Source organism: Nycticebus coucang, chromosome 9 (assembly GCF_027406575.1).
Source record: "Nycticebus coucang isolate mNycCou1 chromosome 9, mNycCou1.pri, whole genome shotgun sequence".
NCBI lineage: Eukaryota > Metazoa > Chordata > Mammalia > Primates > Lorisidae > Nycticebus > Nycticebus coucang.
Window position 1 is genome coordinate 104,329,244 of NC_069788.1, and position 20,843 is coordinate 104,350,086.

A 20,843-nucleotide genomic window follows, 5' to 3' on the forward strand; every position below is an offset into this window, starting at 1 on the left:
GCTTATTTTTCATCTTTTGATAAAAGTCATTCTAACGTTCATGAGGTAATAGTGGTTTTAATTTGGATTTCCCTAATGTTTGATGATACTGAGCATTTTTTCATGTATCGATTGACCATTTGTCTTTTGAGAAATGTCTGTTTACATCCTTTGCTTACTTTAAAGTTGGGTTGTTTTCTTGTTATTGAATTGTTGTTATATATTTGGAATGTTAACCCCTTGTCAGATGTGTGGTTTGCAAATATTTTTTCCCCCTTCTGTGGGTTGTCTCTTCACTTTGTTAATTGTTTCCTTTGTTGTGCAGAGGTTTTTTTAATTTGATGTAATCCTATTTGTTTATTTTTGCTTTTGTTGCCTGTACTTTTGGAGCCGTATCCAAGAAATCATTGACCAAACCAATGGTTAATTGGACTTTTTTTCTTTTAGTAGTTTTACAGGTTCAGGCTTTATATTTAATCCCTTAATACATGTTAAGTTGGTTTTTCTCATATGGTGTAAAATAAGTATCTAATTTCCTTCTTCTGTATGTGGATACCCAGTTTTCTCAACACCATTTATTGAAGAGACTGTCCTTTCTCCCTTGTATGTTCCTGGTAGCTTGGTCAAAAATCAGTTGACTGCAAATGTGTGTGTTTGTTTCTGGCTTTTTGGTCTCGTTACATTGATTGATGTATCTATTTTTATTCTAGTACCATACTGTTTTGATTATCATCACTTTATAATGTTTTGAAATCAAGAAGTGTGCTGCCTTTAGTTTTGTTCTTTTTGTTTAAGATTGTTTTTGATATGCAGAGTCTTTCATGGTTCTGTAAGAATTTAAGTCTTGTCCAAGTAGACTATTTTATTTTCAATGTATGAATTTATACATTTATTTTGAATTTTGTTACATAGGATTGTATTTTGTAGAACATTTAAAAGTGAGTTGGGCATGTTTCCTTGTTTCTTTCCTTGTTCAGGTGCTCATTCTACTCTAAGTCCTGCTAAGTCAGCTACTTTCTATTTTGCCAAGTTTGGTTTAGTATCAATAAGTTAATCTTTGTGTGATTAACTCATTTATTTTTCTACCATTAATATTTTTCTAGTTATTGAATCATTGGTGGTGCCATTTTCTATTAAGTAAGAAATTCCATACCTTATCTATTCACTAAAGATTTCTGAAGTATTGGTTCTATGAATATATATATTTTTCCTCCTTCTTTAAAGTTCTCTGCCAAGCTGAAATTTTTTCTTTGTTATCTTGGGTGGCTAAGTTAATTAGAGAAGAGGTAGAGGATTTCTGACTTTGACCTTTTTTCTTTTGGTAGTTTTGGGATTGGGTGTTCAAAGCTTGCCTTATCATTGAATTTATAATCTGGAGGGCGAGCTAGATGTTAATCAAATACATAAATATACCCATAATTATGAACTTGATATGCATCCTATAATGGAAAGAATCATAAGGCTATAGGAATGTGTAGAAGAGGGACCTGTCCCAGTTAAGGATGTCTTCCTGAAGAAAGGTTGTTTGAGCTGAGATCTGAGTAAGATCTCAGAAGAAAGCCTGTTTGAGTAAGAGTTACTCCAATCAGAACAAAAAGCTTGGCAAAAGGGACAATAGCACCTATGAACAATTTAGAGAAGGTGACATGTCTAAACAAGTATAAAGGGCTGAGATCATGCAGATCCTTGTAAGGGGCTGACAAAATTATTTTGAGAAGCTCACCCGGGCTGAATCATAGAAAATGGAGTCAATGTGAGCATGCCAATTTGGAACACATGCTGTGTTCTGGGTGTCAATCATTGGTTACTTGGATTGGAAAAAATAGAATTGGAGGGAATGGGATAGAATGAAAAAACTATTCAGTGGATAAAATTGAAAGGTCTTGAGTAGATAGCCATGTGGGGAAGGTAGAAATGAATGAAAAGGAGGTAACAAGGATGAATCCTAGGGTTCTGGTTTGCAACTTGGGAAATCTTGGAGGCAAATCCTAAGTGAATGGCCTGTTCACTTACTGTACTACTACACTCCCTTCTTTTTATTGTTCTTCTTTTTTTTAAGTTCTATTTTCTTAAGGCGACCCTTTGCTTTACTTGATTGTGTACTCTCTTAATGCTCTTGGTACAGAATTTTGTGATTTGTTTACATATCTGTCTCCTTTACCAGATGTGAGCCACTTGTTTCCTGGTAGCTGACACTAATTAGTTGCTCAATGTGCATTTGTTGAACCAATTTGTTGTTACTGCAAGTCTGTATGATTTATACATTTTTATTTTAAATTATAGCATACGAATACATATGTATCATATATACTTACAATTAACGGTACAATAATGAGAGAGAATAAACATAATGGAACTCCCACTCAGGCAAAGAAATAGAGAATGGTCACACCTGCAGGCCTCTTTACACACTTTCCAAGGGGTATCCACTGTGCTAACTTTTTTGTTTATCATTGTTTTGGTTTTTAAAAATGTATATTTACTGCTTATATCTTGTTCGGTGTTGCCTGCCTTCAAACTTTATATAAAAGGAATCCTACTGCAATCTTTTGTGATTTGCTTATTTTATTTAATGTCCTGTTTTTGACATTCAGCCTCAGTCATGTGGTAGCTTTGAGCATTTCATCAATGCTTATGAGATCCTGCTGAAGGAATATACTGAAGTTTGTTTATTTCTGTCCCACTCGTGGTGTCCCTTTGGTTTTTTTCCCTGTGTTCTCTTTATGAATGGTGCTATTCCGTGCTTTCTCATCCTGGGTTCTTGGTGTACATGGGCAAGAGTTTATCGATAGCAGGAGTTGGGAAACTAAGGTGTATAGACGGGTAGAATAAAGTTTTATGGCAACTTAGCCATGCTTATTTGTTTATAGCTACTTTTATACTACAGTGTTAGATTTGAGTAATTGTGACAGAGATGACACAGCACGTAAGCCTGAAATATTTGCTATTGTGCCCTTTACAGAAAAAGCTTGTAAACTTGTTTAGAGTATGTACAAAGCGTGGGATTGCAGCACTCTAGAGAATGTGATGGCTAATTCTATATATAGCTTTTAAAAATTCCTTCTCTTTGAAGAAGAAGGTTTCTTTCAGAATAGGCATTTGTTTTTTTTTTTTTTTTTCTTAATAAGATTATAGAATTTGGTCGTTATTGCAAGGGAGCAAGATCTTATTTGTACATTTAGTAAATCTTCCGGGAAGAATTCAATAGCATCCGAAATGGATAACTGTGTTTTTCCTTTACTAGCTTCATGCTTTTCATCAGTCCCTGCGAGACCTCAGCAGTGAACAAGTTCGACTCGGAGATGATTTCAACAGGGAACTTTCCAGAAGAAGCCGGTAAAAGCAGGATGGTTTTCATGGGGGGCATAAATTACTAGGAGAATAAATTAGCTTCTGTAATCATTGTGTTTACTTAGATTTAAAAAACAGTGTTGTGTTTTTACTAGGATCTTAAAATGTATTAATAAAACACTTCAAATGTAAAGCGAATGACTCACTGTTAAAATAATTAATTTCATATTTCTAAAAATATTTAACTTCATAGAATGGAATGCTAACATTATGGAGAGATGCATTGTAAATGCTTAGCAAAGAAGTAGCTTTAAAAATACATTAGATATATACAAGCAGTGTTATTTCTTATGTGCTACACAAATAGTTGAAGGTTAATTAGAAGTATAACTATAAATAGTAATGCTAAGGCTGGGTGCGGTGGCTCATGCCTGTAATCCTAGCACTCTGGTAGGCTAAGGCGGATGGATTGCCTGAGCTCACAGGTTTGAGACCAGCCTGAGCCAGACTGAGACCTCATCTCTAAAAATAGCTGGGCATTGTGCCAAGGCAATTGCTTGGGTCCAAGAGTTAGAGGTTGGTGTGGACTATGACACCATGGCACTCTACTGAGGGCAATAAAGTGAGACTCTGTGTAAAAAAAAAAATTATAATGTTGCCAGTTTCTTTCAGACAAAAAACAAAAAAGTACATTGGAGAGAAGGACAGAGACTGATCCTTGCGATTGCAGAAAAAAAATAGTGTTGAATTTGTTAATGGACATGAGCCGTTGTAGAAGCTGATACTTTAGTTTTTACCTGAAATCTTTAAAAGTCAGTGTTAACATCTGCCCAGTTTATCAATTTCATCAATTTTAGAATGTTCCCCAAAACTATCAGTTAATTTAAAACCTTTTCACTGTTTTTTCATTTTCATAATAGGCAGTGGTAGGTGATTATATTTTTCTAAAAAAGAAAAATAGATTTTTATACCTTCTTAAGAGTTATAATCTATGTACAGCCAAGCTTAGGGAATAAGAAAGCCGAATTAAAATTTGTTTACCACATTCCAGCTACATAAACTGTACTATACACCAATTCTGTGTTGCTGCAATGAAAAGAGTCAAAACTAAAAATATTAAATCTGTGGATATCAAGTATAGTCTGCTTAAATTACTTGCTTTCAGAAGAGGAAGGCAAGAGATTTAGTAACAAGAATAAAAGACTCTGCTACTATTATTTCTAGTACTTATTAGTTAATAATTAAGTATTTATTTCTTTTTCTTTTTTTTGTAGAGACAGAGTCTTACCCTATGGCCCTCGATAGAGTGTCGTGGCCTCACACAGCTCACAGCAACCTCCAACTCCTGGGCTTAAGCGATTCTCTTGCCTCAGCCTCCCGAGTAGCTGGGACTACAGGCGCCCGCCACAACGCCTGGGTATTTTTTGGTTGCAGTTTGGCCGGGGCTGGGTTTGAACCCGCCACCCTCGGTATATGGGGCCGGCGCCCTACCAACTGAGCCACAGGCGCCGCCCGTTATTTCTTTTTCTTTTCTTTCTTTTTTTTGAGATACAGTTTCACTGGTGTCACAGCTCGCAGCAACCTCAAACTCTTGGGCTTAAGTGATTCTCTTGCCTCAGCCTCCCAAGTAGCTGGGATTACAGGTGTCCAAAATAATGCCCAGCTATTTTTTTGTTGTAATTGTCGTTGTTTAGCAGGCCTGGGCAGGGTTTGAACCCGTCAGCCCCCATGTATATGGCTGGCACCCTAACCACTGAGCTACAGGTGCTGAACCTATAGCTGAACTTATTTCATGCTAGGCAAATTTAAGGTTAACTCTTGCAACAACCCTATGAGGTAGTCGTTATTATTTTCTCAATTTTTTGGATGAAGAAATGGGCACAGAAAGATGAAATAACTCAGTTTGCCAGAAATCAAACAGGAAGGCTGTAGTGGAGTCAGAATCAAATCTAGGCTATACGTCCTCAAAGTCTCTGCTGTTTACCACTTATAGTACACTGTGGTTCAAAATCATTTTCATATGTAGTGGTTATGAATAAAGCATTTAAATTCCTGAATTGTGAACAATATTATTGAGCTATATTTTTAATCTTTTAATATTATTGAGCTATATTTTTAATCTTTTAAACTGTTAAGGCTAAATTAATTTAATACTTAGTTTTTTTTGACAAATTGATAAAACCAATAAAATGGCATTAACATTTTAATATGTGAGTTCTCAGGAATGGTTTTATTATGTAGCTTTTACACATTTCAAGGGAAGGTATAAATTAAGCATTAAGAACATGAGTTTCAGGAAATAGTTGTCCTGTAAGAAGATACATGGGAAATTACAGGAATGATTTAGTTGATTAGTTTTAAGGGTTGTTTGAATGTGCATCGTTGGCCTGGGACCCTCTGATCTATAGGCTGATACCATCTGGTGATAGTCTTTGTGATGCAGAGAGAATTTGTGAGACAGAAAAACTTTATTTAATTCAAAAGAAGAGTCCAGTTTCTTGTGAAATGAGGTGGTTTAACTTTGTGGGTGAATAAAATTTTAGGATCCAGTTCTACATTACTTGTATCACAGATCCTTAACTCATGCTTATTAAAATACAGGGTGGGAAGTTAAAAGGTTTAACCTTCCATTTGATTCATAAGGACTGGATTTATTTAATTTTTTACATTTTGACATTTATTGTAAAAAGTACATTGAATAATAAAAATATACTGGAAAGTGATCTTTTAGAAAGTATTAAAGTTTACTTCAAAACTCACCACTTTGGATGCTGTGTGAAGAACAGATTTAAGGAGGGCAAGTTGGAAGTCTGTTGCATGAAAATATAAGAGTTGATGGTGTGACTAGAATTATGGCAAGAGAAAGACCGACAGAGGTGTGTTTCAGAATTATTTTGGAAAGCAAAGACACAGGATTTGGTAATGGATTGGATATAGAAGATGAGGGAGAATATACCAAGGACAACTCTAAGATTTTTGATTTAAGTAACTGGGTAGATGATGTAATTTCACTTCCTGAGATAATGGAAGACTGGTAGATATGGTAGGTGAAGGGTAGAAATAAAGAGTTTAGCATGGATATTTTAGTTTTGAGATGCCTATGAAATATCCAAATGCTAGATATTTACTCTGGAGCTCAAAGGAGAAGTCTATGTTGGAGCTGTGAATTTGAGAGTGGTTAAGCATGTAAAAGTGACATTTGGAACTATGGGAATGAGGGAAACTATAGGGAGATCATTGAGGACAGTGCTGAGTGCCAAAGAGTTTGAATATTTAGGGGTCTTAATTTGAGGAAGAGCTGGCTTAAGAAGGAACAGCTAATGACTGTGGGAGATCCAGGAGAGCATGGGATCATAAAAGCCAAGAAAGAGGTGAAATAGAGGCATTTCCAGAGATTCAGAGTCCTAGAAAATTTACCTTTTTATGGTAACCTCTTAAGGACATACAAGTATTAATAAAATAAGATTGTAACCAAAACAAGAGAAAGATACATATTGTAAGAAATAGTGAACTAATCTAGGAATTCAGTGACAGTGACTCCAGAATGGCAGCCACGTAGCGGGCCCAGGAAGCATTCACTCTAAATGAACGCCGGACAGTAAATTCTGTTTGTGAAGAATGTAGTCTTAAAGAATGGAGTAACTAGCTCATAGACGATTTAGAAAGAAGTGGGAGGAAAATAGAAGGCCAAAAACAATGAGAAAGCCTAGAAAAACCACAAGTGTGGAAATGTTGTGATCCAAATGTGAAGCTGATTAAAATCTGAGCATGATAGAATGTGAGCAAAAAACATCAATTTGACTATGATGCAATAATTCATGAGATGTATAAATAATGTATATTATGTAAAATTATGTGGGTGACCCTAGAAGAACTAAAAACAAAAAATTAATTGGAGAGTAGCTCAGTATTTCAAGAGGAGTCAATAAAAACATGTCTGTAGCTGAAGATTATGAAAGTATCCAGCAAACAAATTAAGAATGGGAATGGTTTTACGTGGTTGCTAGAGGAAAGTGGAGCTAGAGGTCAGAACATGTGAGACAGAAAGGCTTTTTCTTTTCTTTTTGTTTAAGTCTTTCTGTGCTATTTGTTTATAATGTATGTTATTAATTTGATGGGGGAAAGGTAATAGGAGATAAATTAGTGAGGCTAGAATTTATACAGCACACTGATATAATTTAATTACAAATTGCTAGAAGACAAGGTATGAGATCAAGAGTTTTGTTCTCCTTCCTTCTTTTCCTTTCTTCTTAATGAAAAATGGAGATATTATAGCATGTTTATTGATTGAGGGTGATATTACCATATAGCCACCGTTTTCAAAGTTTGGTCCCTGGACTGCCATCATCACCCACCTAGGAATTTGTGAAATGCACATTCATGGGCCTTATCCCAAGATTTGCTGATTCAAAAATTTTGGGGGTGGAGTCCAGCAGTCTGCGTTTTAACAAGCCCTGCAGATGTTTCATATGTTCAGTAGTGTTTGAGAACCACTTCATTAGAGTATTATGGGATGACATAGTTGCGTTGTAAATTTTACTAATTTCGTGTGTTTTCTCAAATATTCAACTTAAAATCTTTGTCTAGGTCCGATGCTGAAACAAAAAAGGTTTTGGAAGAATTGACTGAAAAACTTAATGAAGTACAGAAACAAGAAGCGGTGAGAAATCTTCTTTTATAAAAAGTTTTATGTTGGCGGCACCCGTAGCTCAGTGGGTAGGATGCAGGCCACATATACTGAGGCTGGCGGGTTTGAACCTGGCCCAGGCCAGCTAAAACAACAATGACAACTGCAACCAAAAAAAAAAAACAACAACAAAAAATAGCCGGCCATTGTTGTGGCCACTTGTACTTGGCGGGCTGAGGCAAGAGAATCGCTTCAGCCCAAGAGTTTGAGGTTGCTGTGAACTGTGATGCCACGGCACTCTACGCAGGGCCACAGCTTGAGACTCTGTCTTGAAAAAAAAAAAAGTTTTATATCATATGTGGGAGTAGGATGGTGGCTGGTTGGGTTATAATCACAGTACAGTTTAGTAGAGTTTAACCTTTTGGATGGTATATGCCATTTTGTCTAAAATATGTTCTTGTACTTCTTATATAAAATGTTCATGAATCTTAGGCATATAATTTTGAAACATCACAGTGGTACTATATTCGACATAGAGTTAACATTTGCTTTAATTTTTAGACTTTTATTGTGGTTATTTAAAAGATAATTTAAATTTTATTGACTCAACGATTCTTCCATAGTATTTATTAAATGATACTTGAGGAATTCAGAATGCTTTTCGTAGTGCTTTTGTAGTGGAAAGTCCTATGTGGGACTTTCCATTAGTTGTTTTCAGGTCATTTCCCGTGTCTAATGACAATCGCTACAAAGCCCTCCTTGCTCTCTGTTTTTGTTTGATATGGTGACGGTTGAAAATACACCTAATTCCCAAGTTCCATTATCTCACATGGGTTGTTAACACTCATTTTTCGGTGATTTATTTTTATCAAGTCACTATCCTTGGTGGAATTAATGTTAAAAATAAAGTGCATATAGAGTCCATTTCTTAATATCATTGGTTTTGTTTTTTAGGAGAAAGATGTCTATAGAAATTCTCTATAGACAATTGTCAACTTCAGAAGCAATGTGTATTTATTTGTTTTCCATAATCCCTTTTGTTTTGTTCAAGATAAGGAAAGTTAGCAGGATTTTTTCCTTAAGATATTTTGTTCAAATTGAAAATTTCCTAGAAAAACAGGTAATTTTTCTGCCGTTGGTAATTGTGTTCACAATTCCTTATACAGATATGCTGAGTTTGTTTTGAAGTTTGAATTTATTGGCTGCATGTGCTAAGTGATGGGTATATTCTATTTTTTTATGAGATTAATTCATTATTGCTCATCTTGCAGTGAAATTTGCCCTTTTCAAAAGTATGAGTAAACATCGGGCTATATAAAAACATCTTTCTTCTGTGTTTTTATGCTAATTTCTTTTTGAAGAGCCCTAGATAGGTGAAGATATAATATCTGTCTTCTGTTGCAGACAAAAAATCTTGGCAGTTAGTGTGTGATGATGCGGCATCTAATGTGTTGTGGGATACTTCTTTTTCTATATGAAGTGCTAGCTTTTTTGCAGGCATACCAATAGCACCTTCAGGTTAAATTGTACTAGTCTAAAGTTTCTGAAACTTCTCAAAGTTCACGAAAGGTCTTTTCTGAGAGTAGCAAATTGCTAGCTTCTTTGTTAATTGCAGTGGTTTACATAGCAATGAGTCTGTGCCATTGTCTAATTTATATATTTTCTAAACAAGTGCTGAATGTGAATATTTAAGAAAGTAGCTTTTACTAACAAGATGTTCTGGCTCTTCTCATAATTGTTTAAAAAAATTGTTTTTGACATTCCTAAGATGCTAAATTCTTACAAATTCTAGACTGTAACCTGCTACTTGAAAGGGAAAACTGATAAAGCTTTTTATTCTTACGTTTAATTTTTAAAATTTGGAGGTATAATGTACATATGGGAAGTTTCATATATCAGAGTATAGCTCGATGAATTATCAGAAGGTGAAAATGATCTAGAAATAAAATATTACCTGTACCCAAGAAACCTCCTCCTGATTATTCCTCCTCCTGACCACTAACTAACTCCTCCCTGTCAGTGTTTTGGCTTTTAACCTTATAGATTAATTTTCCGTTTTACATTTCCTGTATAAATAGGATCACATAGGATGTGCTGTGCATCTGACTTGTTTTGCTACTCATTATGATTGTGATACTTATGGATGTGTGTCAGGTTCTTCCATTTTGTTCATTTTTCTTGCTCTTTAGTATTCCATTGTATAGATATCCTGCAATATATTTAAACATTCTATGATAGATATTTGATTATTTCATGTTTTAGGCTATCATGAATAATATCGCTATGCCTAATTTTATTCAATATTTTAGTGTGCATGTACATGCATTTCTGATGGTATGTTACATGCACTGCAATTACAAGGTGACTGCAAATTTGATAGATTACAATAAATAGGTTTCCAAGGTAGTTACTCTCTGTAACTGTATGAGAATTCATGTTGTTTTTCATCTTTTTCAACACTCGCTTTTATCAGGCCTTTTGATAATAGCTGTTATAACAGGTATTTATGGTATTGCTTTATGATTTTTCCTTAGCATTTCATGATTACTAATGATGATAAACATCTTTTCATATGTTTGTAGGCTATTGGATATTTTCTGAAATGCTAGTTTGCATCTTTTCTATTATGTTGCTTCTGTTTTAGTTATTATTTTATAGAAGCTCTTTATATATTTTCTATATGAGCACTTTGTCAGTTGTATGTATTATAAATATTTTTCCTTTTTCACAGCTTGTTTCTTTACTTCTTTCAAAGTTGGCTGGGTGTGGTGGCTCACGCCTGTAATCCTGGCACTCTGGGAGGTTGAGGAGGGTGGATTGCTTGAGCTCAGGAGTTTGAGACCAGCCTGAGCAAGAAGGAGATCCCGTCTCTATTGAAAAATGGGCGGCGCCTGTGGCTCAGTGAGTAGGGCGCTGGCCCCATATACAGAGGGTAGCAGGTTCAAATCCGGCCCTGGCCAAACTGCAACAAAAGCAAACAAACAAAAAAACCCCTCACATCTATTGAAAAATGAAAAGCTGAGGCAAGAGGATCACATGAGCCCAAGAGTTTAAGGTTGCTGTGAGCTATGACACCATGACGTTCTACCGAGGGTAACAAAGTGAGACTCTGTCTCAAAAAAAAAAAAAAAAAGACCAAAAAAACTCTCTTATTGGGTCTGCTGTTAAATTTTAATCTAGATCAATTTTCCATCTTCTCTTTTGTGGTTAGTGCTTTTTATTAACATGCTTAAGAAATTGTTCCCTATCCTTAGATAATTAAGATATTCTCTATGCTGTCTTAAGCTTAGGGTTTTACCTTTCACATCAAGATCTAATATCTAGTATTTGTTTATGGTATGAATTAGGGGAAATATATTTTACGTGAATATCCAGTTTGTTCAGTTTCGTTTATTAAATGACCACCCTTTCCTGTCTTTGTCATAAATTAAACATTTCACATGTGGAAGCATCTGTTTCTGGACTCCTAGTCCCTGGTTTATTTGTCTATTCCCATGCCAGTGTCTTACTGTCTTGATCACTGTGGCTTTATGATTAGCTGTGATATGGGTAGAGTAAGTTCTTTCACTTTTTCTGCAAGCTTGTCTTGTGAATTCTTTGCTCTTTGTATATCTGTCTATATTTAGAATGAACCTGTGAAATTATTAAACAAGAATTTTGATTGAATTATAATGTTTTTATAGTCAATTTGGAGAAAATTAAAATCCTCACAATATTGAGTTTTCCAATTCAAAGTTGCATAATATCTTAGCATATCATTCCAATAATGTTTTATGGTTTTGTATCTAGGAGTCTTTAAAAAAAATTTTAACTTTATTGAGGTATAACTGATAATAAATGGCCCCTATTTAAAGCATGCAGTTTGATGACTTTGGACATAAAAGCACATCTGGGAAACCACGATCACAATTCAGATAATGACACATCCATCATTCTCCAAATTTCTGCTCCTCCTTTGCCTAACATTCCCTTCCCTACCCAAACAACTTAAATGTATTTATTCTCTTATTTTTTTAAAATAAATTTTATTTATTATATTGAAGCTATACAACATGATATTCTGGAATACATATAGACGGTAGAAAGGTTACGGTAGTGAAGCAAATTAATTCTAATCCAATTTTTCTGCCACCCACATACTCCCCAACTCTTACTTAATTTGGGAGGAAACAAGGTTGGTAGATTACTTGTAATTATACTACAGTTCTAAAAGAGAAAAACATAAATATGAACTCACCTGGTGATTTTATTATCAATTTAAGGTTACATAAAATAATAAAGGTGTTTTTGTTAATTTTTGTTTATACCTTTTTTGAGTGTGATACTTTTTGGAGCCATCTCCAGGACACAGTCCAGGCTTCCTCTTGCATGTCTCAAAGTAGAAAATGGTTTCTCTCCTTTCATCTTTCCCGTTTCTTCTCCTGCAAACTGCAGGTTTTTGTTTTGTTTTGCATTATAAAATGCACCTTGCCATTTAGGCTTTCCTCAGTGTCAGAAGCTGATGGTCTTCCCCTCTTTCTTGACATTTTATTCCTCACATTTCCCCAAGCTGAGTGGTGAGATTTCTCCTTTAAGAAGGTAGGTCTATACTTTTTCTCCACTCTCTTCCTTATGAGTGAAGGATTTTGTAGTTGTTCACACCTGCAACTTCTATCAATCAGAGGAACAGTTTTTTCTACCATTTGTAGGACCTCCTTGTAAATTTGTAATATCCATAGTACTGATCAGCTCTGTCCACTGTTCAGAATAAACTTTGTGTATTCTGAAATAACTGTTGGTTTCTCAGAATGAAGAGGCTATTTCTTTTCTTTCTTTCTTTTTTTGATTGGTTTGGTATTTATTCTTTTTCTTTTTTTATTATTAAATCATAGCTGTGTACATTAATGCAATCATGGGGTACAATGTGCTGATTTTATGTACAATTTGAAATATTTTCATCACACTGGTTAACATAGCCTTCATGGCATTTTCTTAGTTATTGTGTTCAGACATTTATATTCTGCATTTAGTAAGTTTCACCTGTACCCTTGTAAGATGCACCGTAGATGTGGTCCCACCAATTACCCTCCCTCCATCTATCCTTCCCCCTCCCCTACCCTCTCTTGCCTCTTTCCCCATATTCTTGTTCTGTAATAGGGTTATCGCTTTCATATGAAAGCTATGAATTAGTTTCATAGTAGGGCTGAGTATATTGGATACTTTTTCTTCTATTCTTGAGATACTTTGCTAAGAAGAATATTTTCCAGCTCCATCCATGTAAACATGAAAGAGCTAAAATCTCCATCTTTCTTTAAGGCTGCATAATATTCCATGGTGTACGTATACCACAATTTATTGATCCATTCGTGGGTCGATGGGCACTTGGGCTTCTTCCATGACATAGCAATTATGAATTGGGTTGCAGTAAGCATTCTGGTACAAATATCTTTGTTATAATGTGATTTTTGGTCTTCTGGATATATACCTGGTAGAGGAATTATAGGATTGAATGGCCGGTCTATTTTTAGATCTCTAAGTGTTCTCCAAATATCTTTCCAAAAGGACCATATTAGTTTGCATTCCAACCAGCAATGTAGAAGTGTTCCCTTTTCTCCACATCCACGCCAATATCTCTGGTTTTGGGATTTTGTGATATGGGCTAATCTTACTGGAGTTAGATGATATCTCAAAGTAGTTTTGATTTTGCATTTCTCTGATGATTAAGGATGATGAGCATTTTTTCATCTGTCTTAGGTTGTGCGCCTGTCTTGCTATAACCAGTGGTCAACTGTGTCTGAGGGCCAAAGTACGTACTCAGCATTGTCACTAACCTCTTGTCATAGCATGAGAGGCACAAAAGAAGTGTCAGACATCTTCTAATGTTAGAGTGGAACAGGAAAATTATTGTGTTATATGAGGTCTGGCATAGTTTGGAAAGGGCTAACATAACATATCCATCATCTCACATAGTTGCCACCCCCACCCCCCACCTTTTTGTGCCAAGAACAGCTAAAATTTACTCATTTAGCATGAATCTCACAAACAGTACAACATCCATAGTTGAATACCTCCCTACATTGACCACTTCCTATAAGTTGACCTAATTTTCATGGTCTGGATATGCACCACATGTATGTACAGTAGGCCTAGTTTTTTATGTTGACCATCTCTGTATGTTGACCAGTTTGTTCCAGTCCCTTGGGGAATCAACTTACAGAGGTTCTGTTTTCTAGTACAATTGTATTACCTGTAGTCCTCTTGAGCACTAGATCTCTGGTGTAGTTTCAGGGAGGTGCAGTATTCTGGCTGTTCTGGAGGATGGGTGGCATAACTCAGAAAAGGCTCTGAATCCCAGGGATGTGGAAGTGCTACATTTACTCAGCTCCATAGATTGTAGCTACTTGGATCAGAGGAGCCTACGGACTCCTGGGGATATAGCGCCATGTCAGCTGTGGCGCTGGAAGGTGCAACTGCTCCATTATACTGGGGCATTGTAGCTTCTGGGGCCTGAGGTGCTGCCTTACCTGTGGTGTGGTATGGAGGGAAACTTGTCTGGTACACGGGAGGACTGATGTCACAGGGGTGTGACAGCTGGGGTGTGCAGGAAGCCTGAGGTCCCCAGAGGGTAGGGTACTGCATCTGCTCTGGGGCTGAGGGTGTGAATGCTCCAGTGTATAAGAGGCATGAGATACGTGGAGGTTGGGGTGCCCCCTTTGGTTGTGCCACCAGAGGTGAGGCTGGTCTAGTAGTTGAAAGATAAGGGTCCCTGAGGGTGGGGCATCACTTCAGCTTGGTCCAAAGGGTAGGATGCACCAGCATCTGGGGTCAGGAGAGGGTGTGCAGTGGTTCAGGGGGAGCTGATACAGCAGGGGGATGGAATGGTGAAGTTAAAGTGTTTCCTTCCCTCCTCTATATGGCCATCCTGATGATTGTGCTCTTCAGGATTTCTGTTTTTTTTTGTTGCTTTCCTTTAATTATTTTGGTTGAAATATAGGGTTTTTTTTTGTGGGGAGAAGATTGCTGGGTGCTTTTAGTTGGCCATTTTGCTGACAGGAATTTTATATCTTTCATAAATTTTTTTTCCCTGAATTTGATATCTTTCATGTTATCTTATAGGATATTACTTAATATTTGTATTATTTAATATTTTTCAAAAAGTTCACTATAACAATCTTTGTTTTTAATTAAATTCAGAATTTATTATATTTGATGTAAATGTTGATTTTATTTATATAAATCTATTTACTATTTGCTTTCTATGGTTCCCACTTATATTTCCTTTATTAGTTTTTCTTGTCCTTTGGTTTTATTAGTTTCCATTTTTCTGTATTCCATGTATATTAGTTTGCTAATTAAACCTTGCTTTTTTATTCCTTTAATGATCAACTCAGGGATTAAATTATGTGTCTGTGAGTTAAGATACTTAGCTATTTGTACAGTAAATGCAAAGATCTTAGAACACCTTAACCCCATTAACCTTACTTTCCAACCTTATTCTATTATTGTCATGTGTTTTAATTCTTTATTTTATTAAGCCATGGAAGGTATCACTGTGATTATTCTATACAATAATTATTTCGATTTAATCGTACATTTACTGTTCTTTGTTTTTATTCCATTCTACATCTTTCAGACTCCACATCTGTCTTAAGAATATATTTAAAATTTTCTTTAGCATTAGTGTGCATATGTTTGGAAGTATTCCATTTAGACTTACCTTTAGAGTGCGTCTTTTAGTGATTGATATTTTTGTATGTTTCTGCAAATGTCTTTTTAAAAATAAAAAAATTAAAAAATTTCAGATTTACATAAGGGTATATATGATTAGGTTACATTTTTTAATGTTAAGAAAAATCCAAGTTGTTTTGAGTCCTTAACCCAAGGGGTATGTACACCACATACCCCTAGCTTGTTACCTGGGAGCTTCTTGAACCCCTCTGCCCTTCTTGGATTTAATTGTTTTTTTCCTCTTGCGCGGGCCTGTAATTGTTCATCTACTATTTTCAAATTAGTTTTGAGTACGTGGGATGATTATTTTTCCATTCTTAAGATGCTTAACATAAAGGATGTTAAGTCTGCATCTTTTTTTATGGCTGGGAGTATTCCACATGTATACATACACCACAGTTTGTTAATACATTCATGGGCTGATGGGCACTTAAGAAAATGTCTTTATTTCACTTTCTATGCTTAAGAAATTTCAATTGGGTATAAAATTCTAGAAAGGCATTATTTATTTATTTATTTTTACTGCTTTGTACTTTGAAAATATCACTAAATCACTTGGATTCCATCATTTTTTTTGAGGAGTAATCTGTGAATCTCATGATCGCATGGTTTTTTTTGAAGGGATACTTATTTTTTTCCTAATTACTTTGAATTTTTCTTCTTAGTCTTTGGTATTCTATGGTTTTACTGTGATGAAGTTGGTTGTTGTGGTTTGTCGATTTGTTGCTTGATGCTTACAGTGCCATTATTTCTTCAAAAATTGCTTTTGCCTTATTCTCTGTCTTTTAGGACTTCATATTTCACGTAATATTGAACTTTTCATTTATCCCTTTTGTTTCTTATGCTCATGTCTTTCATTTTTCAATTCTTTGTTTCTTCTTTCTTTTCTTTTCTTTTTTTTTTTCTTCAAGACAAGAGTCTTAGTCTGTCCCCCGGGTAATGTGCTGTAGTGTCACAGCTCACAGCAACCTCAAACTATGGGGTTCAGGCAATTCTCTTGCCTCAGCCTCCTGGGACTGGGACTATAGGAGTAGCTTGGACTACAGGTGCCCACACAACGCCCAGCTAGTTCTTTCTATTTTTAGTATAGGCAGGGTCTTGATCCTGCGCAGGCTCGTCTTGAACTCTAGAACTTAGGTAATCCACCCACCTCAGCCTCCCAAAGTGCTAGGATTACAGGTTTGAGCCACTGTGCCTAGACTGTTTCTTTTTCTTTTTTTTTTTTTTTTTTCGTAGAGACAGAGTCTCACTGTACCGCCCTCAGGTAGAGTGCCGTGGCGTCACACGGCTCACAGCAACCTCTAACTCCTGGGCTTACGCGATTCTCTTGCCTCAGCCTCCCGAGCAGCTGGGACTACAGGCGCCCGCCACAACGCCCGGCTATTTTTTTTTGGTTGCAGTTTGGCCGGGGCTGGGTTTGAACCCGCCACCCTCGGCATATGGGGCTGGCGCCCTACTCACTGAGCCACAGGAGCCGCCCGACTGTTTCTTTTTCTTTCTTTCTTTTTTTTTTTTTTTTTTTGAGACAGAGTTACACTTTTTCACCCTCGGTAGAGTGCTGTGGCATTATAGCTCATAGCAACCTCAAACTCTTAGGCTTGAGCAATCATCTTGCCTCAGCCTCCCGAGAGTCTGGGACTACAGACACCTCCACAGTGCCTGGCTAGTTTTAGAGATAGGGTCTCCCTCTTGCTCAGGCTACTCTTGAACTTGTTGGCCTTCCAGAGTGTTAGGATTAGAAGTGTGAGTCCCTGCACTGGGCCTCTTTCTTTATTCTTAATATTTTCTTCTGACTTTTTGTTTAATAACTTACCCTCTCCTCAAAGTTAAACCTAATAAATTTACTTACTGATTTCCCTTTTTAGTTATTGCATGTTACACATCTAGAATTTTTATTTGTTTTAATTTTGTAGCTCTTTGCCAAAGTCCTTAATCTGAGTCTCATAATCCCTCTTCTATCAGTCTATTATCTTCTATGTTTCTGTTGTCTATTATCTCTTGTTTTTTTTGGATTTTGATCACATTGTTTTTACCTGATGATTATTTTTGATTGTCTAGTTCAGTGGTTGTCAACCTTACTAATGCCTCCTAATGCCTCAACCCTTTAATACAGTTCCTCACGTTGTGGTGATCCCCAACCATAAAATTATTTTTGTTGCTACTTCATAACTGTAATTTTGCTACTGTTATGAACTGTAATGTAAATACCCGATATGCAGAATGTATTTTCATTGTTACAAAGGGGTCGCGACCCACAGGTTGAGATCCGCTGGTCTAGTTATTCTTGTTTAATAACAAAATTTATTTCATTTTCTGCAAAGAAAACTTGAGTAGACAATTGATGGCCTAGGACATTATTATGTATGAAGATGTGTACATTTGCTTTTTGTTGCAGACAAGAGCCTGTGGTAATCTTGGATTGCCTTATTATTTGTTAAGAAAAGTTTCAGGTTTCATGTATTTCTGGTTCACCTTTATTGCCGGTGTATAACCTTTCAGGATTCTGGTCAAAAGGCTGACAGGGTGATGAGTCAGGGACCCTTTATCTGAAAGGCTCTCAGATTCATTTCTTTCCCCATTTAACTTTACAAATCTATTATAAAATTTGTTCAATTTCTCAGAGTCTTGGCTGCCTTTTCTGGAGTAAGCTGATACTTCTTTGGATTTATTTATTTTTTGTATCTTGTTCTGATGTTTTCTTATTGTTTTTCAACTTTCCAATGTTTTAAAACACATTTTTATGGAATTATTTTTTTACAGCTTTTTTAGTTATTTTCATGTGAATTACCTAGCCTGTCATTTTTGGAAATGAAATTCCCTGAATCTTTTCATGTATATCAGATTCCATTGCTATGTTTGCGATTTCTAATCCACAAGATTTTGCCAAGCTTTCCAGCTGTTGCATGAGGTCTTTTACTTGCTCTGTAGATGTACAACTGGAACATGCCTACAAGTAGAGGATTTTGATTTAACCTCTGATATCCTTAGTATTCTGCTGAAGTCCTCGTAGAGATGAGTGCACCATGATCATATCCAATTATACTGTTGGGCTATTGTTTGAAACTGTTGGGTAGTTGGGATGGGTGAATTCAGGGTATAATAATATTAATTTGCATCATTCACTTTACATTTGTTTATTATGTTTCTCCTTTTATCATGTGATAAGAGGCCCTGTCACCAACACAGTTATCATCTCATTTGGATTTCTTTCACATGGCAAATGACACAAGTAAGACATGATATTGTCTTATATATAATTGAATTTTTCTCTGTGTTTAAAATGTAGCCATAATAATGTCCTAGGCCACCAATTGTCTACTCAAGTTTTCTTTGCAGAAAAAGTTAGTGGTTGGCTGAATTCAAAGAAATCCGGAACTCTCCGATGTCCTCATTGCCGTGACTCAAGAATTACTCCCTATCACGTAAAGCTATAGTTGCACAACTGAATGTTACACCTCCCTGGTGCTCAGCTCATTAGTGTAATTGGTGTATACAGCTTTCTAGTTTACCCAGTTGTCCAGTGTCCCCAGCTCATTAGGACACAGTCTTTTATATTGTCTAAACCCAGAAAATTGTACTCACCTAATTGTGCACTCAGCTGAATTGTTCATGTGCCAGTCCCTCTATCAAGTTGTGATGTTACAGCTTGTTTTGTGTTTTTTTGTAATTTACTGTCAAACTAAGCTTGTCTCATAACTGCATAGAGGTCATCTCAGACCTCCCGTGGGTGTGCATAGTCCTAGTTGAGAAATGATTGTCTCATGCAAAACTTAAAAATAATATTGTTGAATTTTGTAAGATCTTTTGATGGCCATGTGATGTTTGCTTCCAGTTTTTACAAGGCTTAATATAGATTTTTGTGATTCACTTATTCCAATTGAAGTCAACATTTACATTTTATAACTAGTTGACATATTGTGTTGTATTTGTGAATTCATGATAGCCTTCTGCCAGAGGAAAAGCGGTTTCATTATTTGAGTGTTAAGCTTCTCAGAGGCTGCAGGTGTTAGCCCCCTTCATATTTAAATTTAAAATAAAATTACCAAAGTGATGCATGTTCACTGTGGAAAACTTTTAAATATTGTACAAATATACAAAGTGAAAATAAACGATTGCCACTATCTTCTACCGGTTTCACTCTCTACTAGTAACCACTGTTAATCATGTTTATTGTGTTTTATTCTGAGGCTACAATTGTTTATCATGCATTTCTCAGTTACTAAAATATATCTTAAAAGTTTATGGGACATGTTTTTCTTTGAGAGACAAAAAGTATTGGTTACTGTCATATTTGTCAAAAATCTGATTTGTTAATACATTGTGAATCATAGATTTTTTTTGTTTGTTTATTTCAAATTGCCCACTGAAAGGGAGTAGTTATGGAAAGTATTTTTTCTTACCACTTTGGGTGGCTCCTGTAGCTCAGTGGTTAGGGTGCCGGCTACATACACTGAGGCTGGCAGGTTTGAACCCAGGTCAGCTAAAACAACAATGACAACTGCAACAACAACAAAAAATAGCTGGATGTTGTGGCCGGCGCTTGTAATCCCAGCTACTTGGGAGGCTGAGGCAAGAGAATCGCTTAAGCCCAAGAGTTTGAAGTTGTTGTGACCTGTGACGCCACGGTAGTCTGAATTACCCAGGGTGACAGCTTGAGACTGTCTCAAAAAACAAAACCCCCCGACTTTATTGTGGTGCTAAACAATTGATACTGCATAGAACTCATTATCATAGGAGAAATTTTAGTTTATTAGTTGTCTAGATTTTACCCAGTTGAGTGTGATATGAGTGCATATTATGTTTAATTATTTATGGAGAAAAAAGCCAATTTCGGAGGTTGGAGCAAGATGGCAGCCGAGTAACAGATTCCTTGCATCTGGGCACCATGAGTCTGGGGAGATAGGACTCCAGGCATCTCTGGCCGGTGGGATCTTCCTATCATCACCCCTGTGAGGATACAGGGAGCCAGCGAGAGACTTCTGGACCCCAAGAGGAGGACTAAAACAGTGGAAAAATGGCAAGTGGTCGCGTGTGTTCAATCGGTCTAAACCCGCCTGCAACTGTAAGTTCTGTAGCAGCGAGACTGCAAACCGGAAAGGCCTTACCTGTGAACTGTTTTGGTGTCTTTGGACTTGGCACTCAGTTGAACTGCCTTGGGGAGAGCCTGAGCGGGAGTGCGGAGAACTTTGGCCGTTGTCTAGGGCCCCAGTCTGAGCTGCTGAGCCAGACGGAGCTAATA

The 20,843-nt window shown here is 36.4% G+C and overlaps 1 protein-coding gene across 1 annotated transcript in view; it reads left to right on the top strand.

Moving 5' to 3' along the window:
* CEP128 (centrosomal protein 128) overlaps positions 1 to 20,843 on the top strand; it is a 428,651-nt gene that overhangs the window by 48,356 nt on the left and 359,452 nt on the right. Inside the window, exons 9-10 of the mRNA XM_053602694.1 lie at positions 3,224 to 3,315; positions 7,858 to 7,930. Of these exons, the coding sequence (XP_053458669.1) occupies positions 3,224 to 3,315; positions 7,858 to 7,930 (165 nt within the window). The remainder of the gene's footprint in view (positions 1 to 3,223; positions 3,316 to 7,857; positions 7,931 to 20,843) is intronic.